At 48.0% G+C, this 21382-nt stretch overlaps 1 protein-coding gene across 2 annotated transcripts in view; it reads right to left on the bottom strand.

Annotated features, from left to right (window-relative positions):
* GAS7 (growth arrest specific 7) overlaps positions 1 to 21382 on the bottom strand; it is a 90626-nt gene that overhangs the window by 49255 nt on the left and 19989 nt on the right. Inside the window, exon 2 of one of the 2 annotated variants that reach the window (XM_061367015.1) lies at positions 6831 to 6948. In XM_061367015.1, the coding sequence (XP_061222999.1) occupies positions 6831 to 6948 (118 nt within the window). Of the gene's footprint in view, positions 1 to 6830; positions 6952 to 21382 lie in introns of both variants that reach the window. The other variant, XM_061366942.1, reaches the window with a different exon arrangement.

Below are 21382 nucleotides of genomic sequence, written 5' to 3'. Positions count from 1 at the left end.
ATGCTGTGGCTACCTTGAACGAGGCAAAGTGTGCTATGTGGAAGGTGTTCTCCTCCTGAGACACCCCTGAAGCTGTACTTGCACATCCTGCCTTGCCTTTCCACTGCCTTCCTGCCAGCCACTTGTGCAATGACGGTATCTAAAGACATATTTCTTTCTGCAACCATTCCTGTACCAACAGATCGTATTTCTGACGTTTCCTGAACCTGTCAAGGCATCCTGCCCCTGGATAAACATTTTTGCCCTGGTCTGGTCTGCAGAGCTGTTGGCCTGGCCTTCCAGCTCCTGTTACCCAGGTAATCCCCAGGAGTACTGCAGCTTTTCAGACACTGAATCTCTCCCAAAGTGCTGTTCCTCTGAAGCATGAGCACCTGTGCAGATGTGTGTGTGTGTACATGTGTGAGCACGCCGGGATGTTTGCAACAGCTGTAGGAATGAAGTGTAGAAATGGGGTGTGGCATTTTACAGATGTGCTGTGTATTCTACATGCTGCTGGGGAAGGAAGCCAGGGCAGACATGCTGGGTGTGAAGGGAGGTGTGCTCACACTATAGGATGTGATGGGAAGAGGCTATTTCACTGTGCAGCCCTCTCTGTGCCTGCTGCATTCTGCTGCATCATGGCTGCATTCTACTATAGGAGTAGTAAGGGGCAGTAACTGTAGAATCATAGAATGGTTTGGGTTGGAAAGGACCTTAAGATAATCCAGTTCCAACCCCCTGCCACAGGCAGGGACACCACACACTAGACCACATTGCTCCAAGTCCTGTCCTACCTGGCCTTGAACACTGCCAGGGATGGGGCAGCCACAGCTTCTCTGGGCCAGTGCCTCAGCACCCTCATAGGGAAGAACTTCTTCTTTATATCTAACCTAAATCTCCCCTGTTTCAGTTTGAACCCATCACCCCTTGTTCTATCGTTACAGTCGCTGATGAAGAATCCCCCTCTGGCATCCTTACAGGCCCCCATCAGACGCTGGAAGCTGCTCTGAGGTCTCCACGCAGCTTCTCTTCTCCAGACTGAACAGCCTCAATTTTCTCAGCCTGTCTCCATACGGGAGGTGCTCCAGCCCCTGATCATCCCATAAAAGAAAAGTGAGGACATTTTTTAAGTTCCCCTTCAGTTCTATGCTGCAAACTCAGGTCTGGTGAGATTCACTGCAGCCAGTTTTACCTGTCTGTGGAGTCCGGGTTGTCAGGGAAGCTCTCCTTAGAGTCAATAAAAAAAGATTGGCACTTCCAGGGTGTAGCTCACATAAGCTACTCCAGACACCTACTTCAGACAGACAAAAGGGAGGTAAAGGTAATTATTTCCTTTCATGGATAAATGGTGAGACTAGAAGATCCCATTTAAATGGAGTTGTCCACCCTGTGGATGGTACCTTGTCAGCTGAATCAACCTCTGCCCTGCTCAGACATCAATAGGGGTGGTGAAACCTATCTAAGGACACAGAAGTAAACATCCTAGAGGCCAGTTAGTACTGCGGACTCTGATGGGCACTCCTTTGCACACACACATCCCTCCAGCTTATTATCTTGCTCGCTGATTATAAACAGCACAAACATGCACTTAATCCTCCAGATCCCAGGAGATGTATCCTGACTGTCCTTCCAGACAGCACAGGACTCCTTGCAAAGTTAATGATGCAAAGTAAGGACCATGACAGCTACAGAGAAGGGTGTTCCAGGTATTTTAGAGTGGCTTGCTATCTCTCTTCTCTGTCCTCCTTCTTATGTTTTGCTGTGACAAGCTTGGATGTCTGTAGATGTTGCAAAAGTTATGCAGCAGGCATCCTGACTGTAATGTAACTGATGCAGACTCAAGCTTCCTATAGCAGGCCATACTGTCTGAACAAATTTTAGGTATATTGAAATTCTCTTGGGCTTCATTCTGCAGAACTTTTACAGGTCAGAGGCCTTAAAAATGGTTTCAGGATTGAGTCCAACCAGTTTCAAAGGACGATATATGTGGATAGTTTATTTGGTTGGACTGTCAAGTGGAGATAGACAGGAATGTGCTGTCTTTGTTGGCTGTGCAAATCTGTTTATTCCCTACAGTCATCCCAATTCCATCATTACAGATTTTTCTAAGACCTTTTTTTTTCCCACATAAGAACACTGTCTCATAAATTCTATTTCTTTTCAGTTGTGAACCAATTTCCTTGTGTTTTTCATGTAAAGTCACTTAGACCACAAAACAACATGCATGGTGGAAATACTATTATGGTCAGATAAGATGTATGGATAGCACAGGCAGATAATCACCATGTGGAAGGACACTCACCACTGGAAACAACTGGCCATGATATTAATGCCTCACAAGGAGGGGAGAGTTCTGCTGTATTTTGAAGGCTGAAAAGGATCAAGGTGTTGCTTGCCCCTGCAATCCCATTTCCCCTCCCCAGGAAAGGGAATGAATACATGAGTTCCCATCTCTGAACAGCTCAAGCGCCAAGAGAAAAAAAACTACTTAATCCAAGAAAAAAAAGGCTTCTACAACATTTGAGAAGGGGAGCAAATGGTGGAGCAGAGATGGGGCAGTGCCAAGCAATTTCAGAAAGACTGATGTTGGATGGGCTGGTCACCTTAATACCTCCTGTTTTCAGAAGAGCTACACCAAGGGCTCAGCACAGAGCCCCACAGCATCAAAACTTGTATAGTTTTTGCTTGCTGACCTTCTTCAAAGGCCATGTCCCCTCCTTGCTTCCATTCCAGCAGATTGCATGGTGTGGAGCCCACTGGCTGCCACTGCCCTGTGCATTGCTGGCTAATTTTGCCTTTCCCTAGGGAGCAGGAGGGCAGGACTGTCCAGACAGAAGCAGCATCTACCCCAAAGCACAGTGGGGATATTTATTAATTTATTTACATATTCAGAGGAACCTTCCTCTGAACTCATATCAAGATTCTTTGACTTAGATAACCCGAAAAAGCAAAGCAGCAGTTGAGTGACAGCAGCTAAGTTAGATGTGATGTACTTAAAATTGGGGAAACAAAAAGACACCAAATAAAGAACAACTCCCATGTGAGTCTCAGGCGTTTGTCACCCTCTGCACTGATAAACACTTTTCATATAGGTTAGGCTTTACAGACTGAAAGAACAGGCCTGACAGGGATTTCAGGAAATCATTTTGTCCCTGCTGTGCCCCAAAACAAGGCCAACGTGACTTCATCATTTTGTGTAACCTGCTCTTAGAGACCTCCAGTGATACAGACTCCCCGACAACTCCCTACTCCCACACTTTACTATCTTAAGAGAGCTAGGAAGAGCTAGTTGTCCCCATTGCAACTGAAGTGTGTTACTGTGTCTTCTAGTGATGACAGGCATTTAGAACAGTCTTCTCTGCAACAGCATTTTATGCATTTGAAGCCTACTTTCATGTCCCCACTTTGCTTTCTTAGGGCAGACAGACCCATCTCTAATATTTGCCCACAGGCCATGTTTTACACATATCCCATCATTCCTGCTACTCTCTTCTGGACTTCATCCAACTGGCTCACATCTTTCCTGAAGTGTAAAGTCCAAACAAGATAAAATATTCCAGCTGAGGCTTTATAATTTCCTTGTAAAGTTGGATGCTTACTTCATGCCTCCCAGACCACATTCCTATTTATACAGTGGAAAATGCTGCTTGTTTGTATTCTAGGACAACACTGCTGGCTCACACTCAAGTTTTAGGTCCTCCAGAGCCCCTACGTCTTTGTCTGTAAACTGCTCCTTCATCTGTCTTTGTCACTTAATTATTTCAGATTAACTCTTCAATCTTAAGTGCATCTTTATAGAACAGCATCCCAGTCTTCCAGCATGCCCTCAGCTGCAGGAGGCTTGTGAATTCTGAGCCTGTTCTGTGCAGCACACCATGTTCTCTCCCAGATTCAGTTTAAATAGACTGTTTGAATAAGTGCTCTCAATGTCAACATGCCATTCATTACTGGAAATACAAACTAGAACGATACCTCGGGCACATCCCTGCAGGATTTCCTTCATGCAAACTTCCCTTTGACAAGGGACCATTGATTACCATGCTCTAAGTATGACCTGCCAAGCAGTTTTGCACCATCTTGCTTTAATTTATCCGTGGTCCCCTTTAGTTTGCTTTCTATCCAGCCTGCTTTCAAACTGCCTTTGCTGCTTTTAGGACCTGTAAGTGAGCTGCCTTTGGCAACTCTGCTCACAGACCTGCCCTGCCTGGAGGATGTATAAATGTTTAGGCACAACTCTACCACAGGAGAGGGCACACACCTCTTCCCACCACTGCTTGTCAGCGATGGAAGTACTGAAACTGCCATGAACCTGTCAAGAAACCCTGCTTTTGCTAGCACTCATTTTCAGAAAGGTGGTGGGTGCTAGCAAGGCCCCAGAGTGAGTCAATGGGATGCTCTCTTGTGATCTTATCCCACGCAGGGCTCAGCCACAGCCCTGTGCTTGGTGCATACCCACCCCACACACTGGAATATGCCTCTCACTGACTGACAGGGTAACTGGTTGGGCACACAGGACAGCTGGAGTGCTCCAAGAGAAGGACATGCCACTCTGTGGATGTCCAGATCTGACATTTATAAGAACAGACAATGAACTCGATGCCTGGAGCTTCCACATATGCTTACCATAAGGCTGAGATAAATGTCTCTCTTCTACCCACATGCACGAGACACATGATGGAAGGGATGACCAAAGGGAGCATGAATGATAGCAATGCCTAAGAGAGATGTGTTACATGTATAAAAAGAAAGCAAGAACATGGATTTGTGGGCTTCAGGCTATAGGAGAGCTTGCAGAGTGCTGTTAACCAAAAACACAGTGCTACATTTGCTACCTAACATCAGCCCTGAAGGAAAACCCACAGTGTAGTTGTGGTTTTTCCACAGCTCTCTGTCAGAAGATTCTAAATGAAGAAGTAGACAAAGTCACTTTTCAGTGTAGCCCAGTGTAACAAGGCCCCTGTAAACCTTACAGTCCAAGTCTGTGTCCCACTGTTCTGCTGCGCGTTGGAAGGTCCAGCCCTTTGGTGCCAGCTCTCCACCTGCTCCACGCAGCAGAAGGCCCTGGGAGGGCTGAGGTCCCACAACTGAAACCACAATCTTCAGGAAACAGGGCCTTGCTGTTAACCAAGTTACCTCAAACTCACCTTCCAGTGCAGCTATGTTAATGTACAATTCTAATAAAACGATGTATTAACAACAGCTAGTTCCAGCAAAGCAGGTATAGGTGATTGAGAAAAACAGAAGTGGAAAAAAACCACAATTAAACCACTTAGACACACCGGCCACAGAGAGATATGTGCTGGCACCATGTCCCCATAACGAACACTGCCAGTGTTCATCTTGAAAATCCCAGCAGCACTGCAGCAGTGACAGGACAAATAAGCAGTTGAGACAAGGCAGAAGGTGCACTCAAATGAGCTGTCCAGTCTATGAGCTTCTAATAAACATTATCCAGGCTAATGCAGCTCTACCATACGAAAGATGGGGAATGGAGCTTTAGACATACTGTCTTTGATTTATCATATGGCTCAAAGCCAAACAATACTTCCTGACAGTCAAGGTGCAATCCCATTGTAAGACAGCAAGCTTTGCATGCTGCACTGACTTCATGGAGGCTGCAAATGAAGAGTTTTATCACATGAAAACCAGGCTCTGCTTCTTAATGGTTTTATCCGAGCTCAACCCAGTGCATGTGAATAACTCCACCACCATAATGGCTCAGCACTGAGTTTAATCACCTCCTCACCCACCTCTGAACTGCAGTGGGGACAGGATATCTAACTCCTGCTGATCTCCCCAGCCATGCAGGGGATGCTGCTCATGAGCCAGAGCAGACTCTGCTTGAAAATGAAGGCAGTGTTTCATGGTAATGTACCTCCTGGAGGGTGCTACGAGATGTCAGTGTGTAAAATTCAGGTAAATCATTATTTGTCCAAGTTTTAAGCCGAAGCCTTCTGCAATAAAACACATCAGCCCCTGAATGGACCATGAGGCACATGACAGCCCATGGCCCTCCTTGCACTCACAGTGAGTCAGATAATGGAACGCCAGTGGTCACCCCTGATGGCTTTGACTCCGTTATGAACAACATGAACTCTTGATATCGTCTCCTCCTTTGTCATTCTGTCATTCTTTTTGCTAAAGCAATCTGGTTTTGCTGGTCACAAGTCTCTGTTTTGCAATGCTGTTGTGAGGTCATGATGAGAAAAGCAGGTACACTTAGGTAAGCTGGGGGTGGTACCAGTCTGACAGGTCTTCAGCAGCTGATAAGATCATTAGTTAAGCCTGCTTCTCTACTAGCATGACAGTGAATAAAACACACAAATATACACTGGAAATTCTGTCTTTGACGTCCCAAAATAGGGTGGTTTTCTTCCTTTGTCTTCATGGGCAATCTGACCCTGACCAAGCACCTTTTTAATTAACTCTTTCTGTTTTCCCCTAGCAATGCTTTAGTGATACCTGACGTTCTACCAAACTTTTTAAAGCATGCACATATATAGACACACAGGCCTCCAGCTAAAGCAAAAGGAAGTAAGGAATGTGGTAAAAAAATTTACCCTTCACAGGGGTTTATATTCTAAAACATTTATGGCAGGGGTGTTTCTACTTTACATTCTCTTATCTTCTGTAAAAGCTTCAGATGTCTTCTAATGGTCGGGATGAAGATGACAGACAATCAGAATACTAAATCCTCTTATAATTATGGTCTTTCATATGGTGACAGGGTCATATTAACTCCTTTGACTCGGGGCCTACTTTGTCATCAAAATCAACTTCAGAGCCAATTTCCTACAACAGATCTGTACTGGTAGAGTGACATATTTACAGGAGCCTCCACCCCCACTTACCATTCGTGAAGGTGTTCACATAGTACCTTCGTCCCTGGGGTGACATATAGCTCTGCCAGCCGGGGGGAAGATGGCCATTCAAGGTATCTTCTGCCTGAGGAGCTGCTTTTCTGGGTTTCTGCTGAGAAAAGAGAAAAACCCCAACCTATTAAATCAATACCTAGATAATGTAAAATCTAACCAGACACAATCTGGAAAGGGACCATGTGGTTTGGCATTCTAGAGATTGCAATGCATCCAAACACTTTTAGTCCATTTCTCCTCTAATCTATCCTAGCTTTGTCCAGAACATGAAGAAACCTTCCCTCAGAGCACTGGCTACACAGAACATCCTTTGGGAGAGAAATTAAACCCCTCTGTATTTAATGTCCCATGGCACCTGGACCTGACTATGAAAATTCCTCTCTTTAAGCAGTAAAATGCTAAGTGTAAAATAACTGCCTGGGAAAGAAAGGCATGCATCTGGCACTCATCTGATTTCATGTGGATATAATGGTGGGTCAAAGCACTTGCTCATGGAGGTGCTGCCCCAATTTAATTTACAGGGACACCATCACCTTCAGACATTTTAAGAAGAAACACTACAAATTCATGTTGTCTACAGGAGCAGTGTGCTGAAGTGGATTTATCAGTATGCTGATTATATACAAATAATGCTTGTAATTATCAATGCGTACATTACTGATCTAGACACAGTCTGGATCCATACAATCCACACACAGGATCACAAGGAGTCAGGTTGCTAGGAGTGATCCATATCATCAGAACAGCAGGAGATGAGGGTCATGGTGTTGCCTGCTCTCCAGGTACACACAGAACTGCTTCCGGGGTTCAGGTGCCACCTCGGCTGTACATCTTCTCCCCTCAGTGCAGGCTCAGAGTGCAAGGAAAATAAAAAGGTGAAGCTGAAGTGCAAGCAACGGTCCCATTACACTGCACCCCCTGTACTGTTTCCTGCTTCACAGTAGCTCTAGTGGTTTCTTGGTAGCTTGGGATTTACAGCAGCTGCTTGATGTGAGGCTGGCAAAGGCGGCTTCATCCCAAAGGCGGCATGAACCCCATTTGGTCCTTTCAGTCAGGAACAGTGAATAAGGAAGAGGTAGAGAGATATGATGCATGGTTAAAGATTGCCAGTTGCAGCCCTATGGTGCTGCAGCTATGAACCCAAGAGCCTCCTCCTGGCTCACATCCAGAGAGCTCCACTTTGCCTTTCCACATTCCCTAAGGCAAACCAGGCATGTGATGTACTCATTTTTTGTTTGTTTGTTTGCATTGCCTTCAAAGGAAGGAATACAAAAGAACAAGGGAAAATGTGTGAAATGGAATTATTTATCCCATGGAAACTAATCTCTGTTCAGGAAATGCTTTTTGACATGGGGGGCACAGGTCTGAAGTGACTGCACTAGGTTCACAGGCAGCCACGTCCAGGGAACAGTTTCAGCTGCTGGCTGAATGCAATATTCAAACACTGACAGACATGTGAACAGTACCAACAGAAAGAAACCGGTGATGTGTCCTTCTACACATTCAGTCTGAGTGAAATTCCAATTGTGTTACAATCTGGAATAAAAGGAACATGTAATGATTTCGGAGCCAAAAATCTATTTTATGTTTCTCTTTAGTGTCAGAAAGCGCTGATTGCAATGGCCCTCAGGAGGCACTGAACTTGAGAATGATCTCGTGTTCGTGCCGCATCAGGCGTACTCACACAGACAGGTCACAGGCTCCAAGGCAGCCTAAGGCCAGTGTGAACACTGTCTCACTGCTGCAGCTCAGACGCAGTCTATGCTGGTTAGGATTGAGCTCCCCTCCTAGAGCAGAAATACAGCCTGGGAGACTCAGCCAGCCCAATCCCAACAGAACAAGTTAGCTTAGGAGATACAAAGGGACTCTATGGGGTGTGTGACTCAAATCTCATGCTTTGCATGCCAATGGCCAACACAGTTAATGCAGAATTAATCAGTAGGATAGCAGCCATCTATTCCTACCCCATGTGTTTCTGCTCTCTAAGGTTTAATCTTACCAGTTTACAGTTCCCCTCACCCTGCTGTACATGTGAGAAAGCAGAAGCTTTCACAGTTTATGTTACTATTTGATTTTTTTTCCTGATCTCAGCTTATGATACAAGTGAAAACTTCCTTTGCACATTAGCCTACTCAAAGGCACATGTTCTCATTATTCTTAGTGATATTCTATTGCCTAAAAATGCACTACACGAAAATCTTGTCTTAGTAAAGCTAGCACAACCATGCCTGTTCTGTGATCAGATGGGCTGGGACCCTTCCATAGATGCCACTGAAACACCTCACTTTCATTCAGCTTTCTGTGAAACCTCTGAGTCTCACTAATGAAAATATTATACCTCATTATAGAAAAATTAAGCTATCCCAGTTTTATCTCTGCATTAATTGAGGTCTTCTCCAACTGAAACAGACCTATGAGATGATATGATTACATGCCTGAGACATTGCACAGGATGGACCAGCTCTAGGAATGAACTGATTGCTGTGAAGCAAGCTCGGACTGTTAAGACCAGTTAAGAGAGCTGGGCTTGTTCAGCCTGGAGAAGAAGAGGCTCCAGGAAGAGCTTAGAGCAGCTCCAGTGCCTAAAGGGGCTCCAGGAAACCTGGAGAGGGGCTTGGGACAAGGGCCTGTAGGGACAGGCCAAGGGGAATGGCTTGAACCGGCCAGAGGGGAGACTGAGCTGAGCTCTTAGGCAGAAGCTCTTCCCTGTGAGGGTGCTGAGGCGCTGGCACAGGGTGCCCAGAGAAGCTGTGATGAGCCTTAAGGTCCCTTCCAACCCAAACCACTCTGTGATTCTGTGATATGAGTGTTTACAGAAGTGCTTTGTTTCACTATGCTATGCCACTTCTAACATGGCTCCAACTTATTTCCAGTTCTTTACAGCCATATATTGGCACTACCCAAGGCACTTGCTCACACAACTGTGACACCTTCAGTACAGCCTTAATATACAGCATCATCCTTTTATTTGGTTTTACTCTCAGTCAAGACTGAAAATACCTCACTGCAGGTTTCCCAAACATTACATCCCTGGAAGCATCACATTGTGCAGGTGATGCAGACCAGCGCACTGGTGTATGGCATTGATACGTACTTCCATCACATGGACCTTACAAACAGAAGCTGGTTTATGCAGTCATCCTTTTCATCCTGTTCAGCTTCTGGGACTTGCCATGCAGGGGAGTTTTTCCATCTCACATCTCTCTCAGTTTCACCTCACTACAGTTTCAGCTAATGTAATGAAACACAGGGCAGGAAACAGAACTCCTGGAAAGAGTCTGACCAGTGCAGTCACCCCAGTAACTGCAGTTAACAGCTAAGAAGGCTGTTTGATTTCTGTCTCCATGTCTACCTCCTGAGGGGCTGCCTTTGCACCTTACCCATACACGATCCTTATCCAAACCAGGCAGGTTTGGTGAGAAAGCCACATCTTTCCTTTCAGAGGCTGAGAATCAAGTAACATATGCAGAGAAGAGAAAGCATGATAGCCCCAAACTATTTTCTGAACCACAAAACCAGTCTCTTTCCCAGCATATTCCAAGCAATAGCACAGAATGCTGGGATATATCCTGGGACAGCTCCTGAACTCTCTCATTAATAGTCCCCCTTTATTGTTTGCCAAAGCCCACTGAAGAAGAAATAAACTCTGCAGTGTAGGAGTATACCAGCTTGTGAGGAATTTGGCAGCAGGTTGGGTCCCTCAGCTTCACTGCACAGATCTCTGGCCTTGAAGATAACAAAGTTACAGCAGACTATCTCTGCTGTGCATGATCACCCCATAATGAGGAATTTGGGATAATACAACCCTGGGTTTTGTTTCAGAATCTGGAGGGTACTGAATTTCACACATTATTACTGCAGGCTTGTAATTTCTGTCCTTAACACCTGCTTTCCCTTCTGGAACTGAAGTCTTATCCATTCCTGCTATCCCTTTTTCTTAATATGGTCCTATAGTGATCCCAAGTACCACGTAGGTCAAGACTTAATTTTAGGGCCCCTGGCATTACTTTATTTCACACAGTCAGCACCAGATACCAATGGTTTGCTTAGGGAAGCTCTGCAATTGCCCCAACATCCTTTGAGTCACTTCAGTGTTGCTTCAGCTCTCTCTAATGGACTTCAGGAAAACCAAGGTCTTTTACAGACAGATGCCATGGCTGTATTCTTAAACAAAGGCAATGACAAGAGATGCATGTGGACAGTATAGAGGTGACCAGCAAATGTTGGATGAAAATAGTGTAAAGACCAAATTTAAGCCATTATGCTTGCAGGTGATAATTCTATTATGAGTTATTAATATTTCTCTGTTTGCTTATGATTTTGCCAACAAAGAAGCATTGCAAACACCACAGTCCCTATCAGTGATGATCAAGGGAAACCTCAGTGCTGCCAAATGCTGAAGTTCTTGTAAAAAATGGGGCAGTGGTTTCCTTGGATGAGCATGGAGTATGGATATGTGGATCCCTTCCTTTTGTTTTAGAGAAGAATGTGTTCTTGAACAGCAACTCACTGTTGGGCAGGACGTTGTGCCCTCCTCCTCCCCACCCTCCATGGGGACTGCCGAGGAAGATCCTCTGGATGCTGGGACCACTCTTCTGTTAAGAGTCCCTAACTGGTCCCAGTGCAATCCCATCCCACACACATGAACTCCCACTCCTATAGCAGCTCTGCTCCAAACTGATAATCCAGACATGAAAGAGGAACGGAAAATTAAATAGGGGAGGAACTGAAACGAAACTTGGCTTCATCTGAGTTTCCTCATCATTCTATGCTCATTGAAGAAAAGGAACCAGGAGGCTCTGGAATACTTGGTGTTGGGCAGTAGCATATGGGGCTATAGATCAAGTACCACATAGTTTTGGCACACTCAGCAGTGCATTCCTTCAGATTGCCATGGAGGCCATAGTGGCAGCACATCATCCCTTCTCTGCCAGACCAGATCTCAGTCACAGGAGAGACTTTCTCACTCTTACTCAGAAGACTGAGTTTAGACCCTGTCCCAGCCAGACCCTCTGCAGTCTCTTCTTCAAGCATCATCACGGTTAAACTGGATCCACGTTTGTACACCCACCTGGCAGAAGTTCAGGCTAACTGGGCATGCGATGATAGACAATCCTGCTGCTGTGACAGGACAGAGATGGGGGCCAGGAGACAGCACAGAGATGGGAAGCAGCCGGCAGATGGTGTTCAAGAGCCCAGCTCCAGAGCTGGCACAGCACCCCAACAGGCTTCAAACCTCCCCCCAAACCCAGCTCTTACACACCCTGTGCCCAGCCACATGTCATAGGATAAGTGAGGCAGCACTCCTGCTTGCACACCTCTTCCTTGGATGGCCTGGCAAGTCCGTGCCGGTACTTTGATGTCCTGTTTCTACTTTAGGAGAATTATTGCCAGGACAGTTTATGAGGATGGAGAAGAGGTTTTGCTATCAGCAGAGAACATTCTGAACCAGCAAAAACACAACAGCAGACAGTGACTCTATGTTGAAACTAGACAGGCTCAGACTGAAAAGAATCTGCCACTTGTGAGGATAAGTAGTGACTGGAATGGCTTACCACGGGGATCTGTACTTGTTGAAGTTCCTCCATCAAGATTAAATGCTTCTTTTTAGAAGATCAACCCCTTCTGCCTTCCAAATCTTGCAAATCCCACAATGCCTATTTGCTGAGAGAGACACTCGAGCCACTCCCCTCACTGGGAGTGTCACCCAGGCGCTGCATGGTGGTGGACAGGCAGCTCTGGACCTGAAAAGGATGCCTGCAGCACATGGTTGAGGAAACAGGAAATCTGAACAATGTGAGCGGAGCACAGACCGTCTGACCACACTCAAATCCTCCTGCATCTCTATTTGCTGCCTGGAAAAGGGATCAAAGTATCTCTCAAAACAGTCATACCCAAGAACACAAGCACTTCCCTCCTACGAGATTTCCTAGGGTCGGAAGTCCATGTAGCAGGGGCACATAGAGAGACAGGCAAGAGCCAGCACCCAACAGGCCTCATTCTCCATGACAAGCGATGGGTTTCTGTCCGCAGAAACACAGGGACAGGATTCTCCCGATATATGCACAGCAGAAAGGAACCAGAAAAGAGCAGTAAATTCAAAAGGCCTCTCAAAGCAGAAAGGACACTGGAGCTCTTCAACAAACCATACACCATAGAGCATATGAAATAAAAGCAGACGTATGGGGTCAACCCACCTAGTCCATGACACCAGCACCAAGAAGAGGCAGAAGGATATGCTTTTTAGGGCAGAGCACATGAACCTGACAACTGCCTGTGGTCCATTCCCCCTGCATCCGCAGGTGATGGGTTAGGGAAGTCAGGGAGGACAGCCAGTGCAGGCAGGGCAGCTGCTCCACAGCACCACAACCTACCCAGAGGTGACACTCTTGACAAGTGAACAGTGTTTCATATGTGCACTGTTAAGCACAGCTTGTCTAGGATCATGTTTGAAGAGAATGACAACTGAGTCAGACATATTAGATGACACATGCAAAAAAAGAGCACCACTATGACCTAAACGTTGAAGCCCTGGTACTTGTCCAGCTGAGCCTGCTCAGAACAGAGCAGATGTCCAGAAGGGAGACAGTGAGGATGCCTCTCCCACTCCAAAGCTTCTGACTTTCCAACTATTTAATTTCTCCTTGACCAAGTTAGCAGCAGCTTGACTTGTCCCATTCCTTTGGGACCACATAGCAATATGGTCCCCTCCCAGTGGTGGAAAAAAGAAAGCCAAAGAAGGGGTTTTATACAGCAAAGTGAGGCAACAGGGATTGAAGAGTACACCACACAGTCCATCCCATGCTGACTGACCCTCTGAGACTAGTTCAGCCTTGCTCAATAGAGGAAAATCACTTCCCATTTTCAAAATGCAGGAAATCCCCATTCCCCTTCAAAGAAGGATCCTGGGGAGGAAACATCTGTGCACTTAAAAGCCTGAGCTGCCTGAAGATGAGGTAGCTCGTAGTGCTCTCCAGCAGAGTGCAGCCCTGGGGCTCTCCTGAACGCACAACCGAAGGTAAAGCAGAACAACCCCAAAACCTCAAATGCAGGTCCTGAGCAACCTGCTCTAACTCTGAACATACGGGGGCTGGACCACGGACCTCCAAAAGCCTCTTCCAATTCACATTCTTCCATGATTTTATGGAACAATGGAGCAATGCAGCCTCAGAGCAACTGAAGGGGATGCCTCTAGCTGTGGGAGAAGTTTGACCTGCATGCAGGGGCAGTACCTCCCTGTTGTTGCTGCTTGTTCAGTCACACTGCACTCCTGCTGCAGATTCAGCTCAGCAGCAGCCCTGCAGTGCCCTGCCTGGTGCTGGAGGATCACTGGTGACAGAAAGCTGGACAAAACATGCAGGGAAACTCCCTGCGAGAAGCAACACAAGGAGACAACAAAGATCTGCCAGAATGTGAACCTGCACCAGAACAGCCCTCTGTTCTGCAGTGAAAATCTTGCTCTGTATTGATATGACTGAGCTGCTGTTTCTGTCTAACTGCAGTTTTCATATATCATAGAGTCACAGAATCCCAGCCTGGTTTGTGTTGGAAAGGACCTTAAAGCTCAGCCAGCTCCAACCCCTGCCATGAGCAGGGACACCTTCCACTAGAGCAGGTTGCTCCAATCCCCATCCAACCTGGCCTTGAACACTGCCAGGGATGGGGCATACGCAACTTCCTCAGGCAGCCTGTGAGAGTCTCACCACTCCCACAGTAAATACCTAACTTGGCCAAGGTGTGTGTCAAACCAAGTGTATGAAGCAGAAACAAGGCAAATGTGGTGCAGTCAAGGAAGTGGGGTCTGTGTTTGGGCACATCTGAGGCCGCAAACAGAATTTGCTAGTGAGAAAAGCACACAGAAGACCCTCGGTGGCAGGGATGCTCGTGTCCATTCCAAGTTTGGCTTGAAAATCCCAGCACTGAGAAATGCCCTGCAGACCTCTCTGGGTCCACCAACATGTGCCCTGCAGAAATGGGATGCCTGGGACACCTCTGAACCCCGCCAGCATTACCCACAGCCTCTCTCTGTCCCTCTAATACTTTGAGTCATTCTGTATTTTGTTCATTTTTATGCAATCTTTCTTGCTCAACATTTGGTTTCCATGGAGGCACATACACTGTGCGAAACAGATTTATATTTAGAAAGTGGAGCGGCTCATATGACCCATCCCAGTTGTCATGGCAGCCAGCACAGCTCCCCTTTGGCTGCATCTGGTGGCACATGGCTGATGGGGACAAGTCCCCCTCCCTGGGTGGCCCTGTGGGCACTGCCACTGCAGCAGAACACAGCAAGACACTGCCACAGCCACAGCCACAGCCCTGCCACTCGTCTTCTTCAGGCACCGTGCCTCATTGCTGGCCACCTCCTCCTCAAAGAGAAACGGTCCCTTTGCCTGTGCTAAGCATTAGGGTGTCACAGAGCACTGCTTGAACACAGCACATACCCCACGTGCCAGTCTACCAGGACAGCTCTCATTTTTTCCCAGTCTTAAAAAACTCCCTGCCCTACCAAGTCCCCTCTGTGCCATGCCAAAGGCTTCTTCACTCCTTCTTCTTCTCGAATAATGTCAGCATCTCCAAGCTGCTGTTTCCTTGGATGCCATCTCTGCCTCCTTCCTACCAACCCATCACAGCTGTGACCAGGAGGAGGCTCTTTGTAGAATCATAGAGTGATTAGGGTTGGAAAGGACCTTAAAATCTTGTGCATGGGTCTCTGATCAGGGCCATCCCTCTTGGAGCTCCACACCTCTCTACATCCCATTTGGCTCTGAAATGCAGTGTACATGCTCCCCACCCAGCTCTGCCTTCCCTGCTGAGGGCCTGCTCCATCCACAGCTGCCAAACCGTCCCTCCTCTCCCACCCAGGTCCCTGGCTGCATAACAGGCATGTGCCCAGGACTCTGCTTTAAGGTAATATCCATGAATAGCACCATGCTTGCAGAGAGTTACCCTCCTGGGACTGGTATACTTTTCTCTGCCAGTACTCTAAATTAGGGGAAAACAAACCATTTCTGAAGGATACATGACCCAGGGAGACAGACAGGGTGATGTTTTCTAGCTCACTGTTGTGTGAGAGACTGAAGTGAGTGGGAAGAGAAATGCTCTGATCTGTGAATCCCGCCTAGACCCTTTCAAAATAGAGTGTGTTGAGACAGAGGTGAAAATCTGAGCAACTCCAGTCCTTTCCTGCCTTCCTTCTCAATGTGTGCCTGGTGCACCAAGCCACATGACTGGGAGAAGCCACAGCATTGAGCTGCAGCTGGCCCTGTCGTAGAATCCCAGAATGGTTTGTGTTGGAAGGGACCTTAAAGCTCATCCAGTTCCAACCCGACTGCGTCACAGAATCAACCTCACTGAATTACAGAATGGTTTGGGTTGGAAGGGGCCTTAAAGATCACCTAGACCCAACCCCCTGCCACAGGGCATGGCACCCATGGCACCAGGTCTGGCCCAGATCCTGCTGCAGATGATACTCACTCGCAGGAAAGCAGCAGTCCAGGGAGATGCTTGGCAATCACTATCAACTCCTTTTGGTTGAGAGGAAAAGTAGGCAGGTGTGAGAAGTTGGAAGGATAAGATGGGGATGAGGGAGATTCAATGTGGGCAAAAAGTGTGGGAGTGGGGCCCTGATGTGGGGAGGGTGGTTGGCAAGGAGGAGAATAACAAGCATGTGATGGTTCCCAATTTGGGGAGCAGATGGTGTGCCAGGAGGGGAACGCAGTCTGCAGAGGACAGCTCTGCTGGCTTTTCCTCCTCCTGCCCTGCCGAGTTCAGGGCTTTCAGTACTTTCCTATGCTCCCTTTTCCATGTGCTCCCAGCAGATGTGAGTGCTACCCTGTGACAGCATTTAGCGCTATCTGACAAGGGCCAAGAGTCCTGGCACTGAATTAGCAGGCAAGAAAAGGGAAGCAAAGCACCACCCTCACAGCAGGCGCTGAAGACCCTCAACAGGCAGATGGGAGCAGCGTCTGCTCTGACAAAACCTGTCTAGAACATGGTGACCGTGGCTAAACGCACATGTGTATCCTTGCAAGTCTAGTGCAAGGGGGCTCAAAAATCACTTCCTAGGAAAAGACAAGGTTCTTTTTCCTTTCTGTGCTAATGGACAGAAAGTAATTTAATGGACAAATCTGTCCCATTCCATTTGAGCATCCCCTCGCAGCTACTGTTACCCAGCCAAGCTATGCGTGGAAAGGTGATGGCCAGAGTGAGACTGGATGGGGAAGAAGCTCTTCCCAGGAGCTCCAGTGCGTGGTCATACTGGGCAGCAGCAAGGAGCTGGCACTGCTATGTGGTCTGGGAAGGCCAAGGAGGAGTCAACCAGGCAGATTGCTGTGATGAAGGTCTCAGCTCCACACACAATGGAGCACAGAGGAACAGCACCAGCAACACAGAGAGACAATGATGGGTGGGGAGCTGAGATAACCTAATCCCACAAAGAGAGCACCCTGCCTGGAGCCTCCCCTGTGCAAGAGAGCAATCAGCCCCATTGTCTGGGGTGAAAACCATCACAGTGAGTCAAGGGAAAGGCTCTCTAGATCATCTTACAGGCTGATAGTGCCTCTAGGGTTATGGGGCTCATGGGATGCAGGCAAAGAGTCTCTTGGGATTATACAAAACATGGCATGATTAGAGGAAGAAACAAAGGTGGGGGAATGGTTCATCTGCCAGCATACAGCCAGCTGGAATCACCAACAAGCAGCACACTCAGTGCTTTGCCCTGCTACCTTTCTGCTATTAGGAAATGAAGCCATGGTGTCTTCCTACCATGGTGTCTTGAAATAACAGGATGTGGCCAGCTGGGACAAAGCTGATTTCTCAAGAGACCCAGACCTGACGGTAGCTCAGTTTCATGTTTCTGTGCTCAAGCTCTGCATGGGGCCGCATATACTCATACCACTAGGATATGACAGGGTGGCATGAGCTACTTGAGTCACAGCCCCATCCCCTCAACAGGAATTGAGTCCCCAGGGTCTGCCACAGGCTGCCATGAGCTGGCTGTCCTCGATCCTCAGATTTGTCCAGGCAGGAGTTATTGCACCATGGCCTGGTAGGGTGGGAATGGGCAGGAGAAAGCAAAAGCCTGAGTATGAGGCAGTGCCATCACTCTGAAAGCTCTGGGCTGGATGAGCCCTGTGCCAGGACAGACTGGGGGGAAGCAGGAGCCCTCCTCCCCTCACCCTGCTCAGGAGGGATGTGCCACTGTCTCTGACATCAGCATCTGGTACAAGGCAGAGCACCAGGGCCAAGCTCTCTGAAGGGCTTTGTTGTCCTGGGGAATCAGGGACAACAGGGCTATTGTGCAGGAAACCTTGTACTGCAAGAGTCACCCCCATATGCTCAGAGAGTCGCAAGGCCAGGTCAGCCAGCTGCAGCATTACTGCTTGTCTCCAGTCTGTCAGAAATGACATGCTGTGGGGACAGATCCCCCTCTGAGTGACTGCACACCTGCAGGATGGTCAGCCCAGGAGGCAGTCAGGGATGCGGGGGCATGATGCTTGCTCCTTGGAAAGGTGACTGGAAGCACTTAAAAGAAGGAACTTCCCGCGGCCACCCAAATGCACAGTGTGTCCCCTCACCCTGGGCTGCTGCATGGAAAAGGGGGGCAGAGGGGTCTCCCCCAGCAGGCTGGAGGGCAGGCAGAGAGCTGGGCAGCACAACTGTGTTCTGTGCTCCTTGGGCCTGGGAGTGCAGCTGGTTTTGGAGAAATGGAACATCTGGGAATAATGCCAAATGTTTCTGTATGGGGCCTCCAGCCTGCACGCTGCAGGAAGGCTCTGCCTGGCTAAGTGCTCTCTCCTCTATGTGCTGACACAACACGCTCTTACCAGCCCAGAATGCAGCCTGCGGCATACCCATGGTCACCTGCATGCAGGAACGTGTCCCCTCTGTCTGAGGAGAAGGACTTGGGGGTGTTGGGTGCTGAGAAGCTCCCCATGACCTGGCTTCAGTGAGCGCTTGAGCCCAGAACCCCCCCATGTCCTGGGCTGCACCCGCAGAGCGTGAGCAGCAGGGTCACAGAGGGGATCCTGCCCCTCTGCTGCGCTCTGGGGAGACCCCCCCCTGCAGCCCTGATCCAGCTCTGGGGCAGCAGCACAAGAGGGACCTGGAGCTGTTGGAGCAAGTCCAGAGGAGGCCACGGAGCTGCTGTGAGGGCTGGAGCAGCTCTGCTCTGGAGCCAGGCTGAGAGAGCTGGGCTGGGGCAGCCTGGAGAAGAGAAGGCTCCTGAAGGGGAGACCTTAGAGCAGCTCCAGTGCCTAAAGGGGCTGCAGGAAACCTGGAGAGGGGCTTGGGACAAGGGCCTGTAGGGACAGGACAAGGGGAATGGCTTGAACCTGCCAGAGGGGAGACGGAGCTGGGCTCTTAGGCAGAAGCTCTTCCCTGTGAGGGTGCTGAGGCGCTGGCACAGGGTGCCCAGAGAAGCTGTGGCTGCCCCATCCCTGGCAGTGCTCAAGGCCAGGTTGGACACAGGGGCTTGGAGCAAGCTGCTCCAGTGGAACGGGTCCCTGCCTGTGGCAGGGGTTGGAGCTGGAGGAGCTTTAAGGTCTCTTCCAATCCAAGCAAGGCTGGGATTCTGTGATTCTGTGCCTAAGCATGGATGGCTTTATGGGCTTAGATGCAATGTCAGGGTTGGGTATTTCAGAAGACATTGCAGTGAGCTGCAAAATGCATGCATGAAGAACTGGAAGGGAGCCCCAAGCTACTCTGGTCTTCATGGGGACATGCCCTACTCCATCCCAAGCAATGCCACAGGGTCACCTGAAGACAACTGCTTAACTAGTTAATACTTGAGCATAAACCTAGCAGAAATAAGAAGAGGTGGTAAAGAAACCTGTGCCTTGCTGGCTGTGCAGCTCTCTGAGGTACACTCTTGGCTTTGTGCACAGGCTGTTCAGTGTTGTGCCACACTTTGCTTCACACTCCTTGTCCCTAGAACAAAATCCCTCCCAGAGGCATCCCTCACCAAGGGATGGTAACACAGTGCCATTGCAGGAGCTCTTAGTGAGAGACTCATTTGCTTTTGTGATTTGCATGGAACTGGGACGACTCCACTATGGCAATACACAAGGAACAAAAATAAGTTATGTGTAAAAATAAAATAGTGACAAATACACAAGTCACTGTGAAAGAAAATGTTTCTCTCAATGGTACCATCTACTTGTGCAACATACCTTCATAAACACATGCCATTTCCAAGGGGGCTGTGCCAGAGCCTGCCTTCACTTACTTCATTTCTCATACATCACTATGGCTTTTTTAACAAGCACAATTCTACTGCTGTGTTCTGCACTTTCCCAGACACAATAAAATCTCTTTGTAAAAACAAGCCATCATTACTGTCTGTTCTTTTAGGAAGGAAGAGATTCCCCCTTAAATTATATAGACTCCCTCCACGTGCACACACAAGCATGCAGAGCAGAGCCAAAGCATAGCAACCTCCACCTCTGCTGCAGTCATCTGCCAAATATGGCTATTTACAAAAGCATTTTGGAGCAAGCGAGTAACATGTTTGCAAGTTAACAAAGCAAGTAAAAGCATCATAGAGGAGTTTCTGGTCAGACCTCCAGACCTGGTGTACTCCCCTCCTCAAGAAAAAGGATATCCTTCAGATTGGCCAAAAAATAATCAGGGTTAGTTGTCTGTATTTATCTTGAATTAGTTTTCAGAAGACTTTAAATATCCTATCTCTTTTAGCATGAATGTTACGACCAGCTCCCTGAGATCGTTATTGTAATGAACTGCATTTCTGAAAAGATACTTTTATTACAAAGATTATCTCAAAATCTATGCAATTAAACCAAAATTGGAATAGTTAACTCGGATTCTGTTCCTGGCCCCAGGCCTTCAGCAAACCTATTAACGTTTTGGCATATTACAGCTACATTTTCCAGCACTTAAAAACAAAATTTGTTTCCCCCTGTTTCTGTGGTAGGTCAGGATCCCCAAATAAAGCTCCTAGCTGCTTCTGCAGGCAGCCAACATGGGAACTTCTTATTTAAACCATCCTCAGTTCTCCTTGAGTGGTGTTTCCCTGCAGATGAAATCTGTTATGCAGTCCCCGACATGATATTCCCTGGATTAAATGGCCCTCCATGACCAAAGCTTCAGGAACCTCAGATGCAGAGAAAACAATGAAATGGCCAAGATACAAAGTGCTGCCAGATGCACATTCCTGCGCCCTCCCTCCTAATCTCTCTCAGGCGTGGGGAATGTAACTGCTGTGGCCTGTAGCTTGCAGTAAAACACACTCAACCCACATGCGTTTTTACTTTTGCTGTTACTACAATTCTAAATAAATGAGCAAGCAAAAATCAACCAAGGGACGAAGGACATCCCCATAGCTTGGCAAGGCCGAAGGAGGCTGCTGGAGCCTCCACGCAGAGCCAAGGCTCAACCAAGACCCCAGCCTGCGGCATGGCTGACGGACAGGACAGGCAGCCCCCAGAGCATGAGTGGGTGCTGGTCCAGTAGTGGAGCTGGTGTGATGGCAAGTAGGAGGCCATGTGCCCACCCCTGCTGGGGGGACA

This window comes from Neopsephotus bourkii, unplaced genomic scaffold, assembly GCF_033783945.1.
Source record: "Neopsephotus bourkii isolate Nb327-2 ecotype Australia unplaced genomic scaffold, CSIRO-AGI_Nbou_v1 NB_5, whole genome shotgun sequence".
NCBI lineage: Eukaryota > Metazoa > Chordata > Aves > Psittaciformes > Psittacidae > Neopsephotus > Neopsephotus bourkii.
Note: the sequence above shows the minus strand (reverse complement) of the source record. Positions and strands in the feature narration are given on the sequence as shown.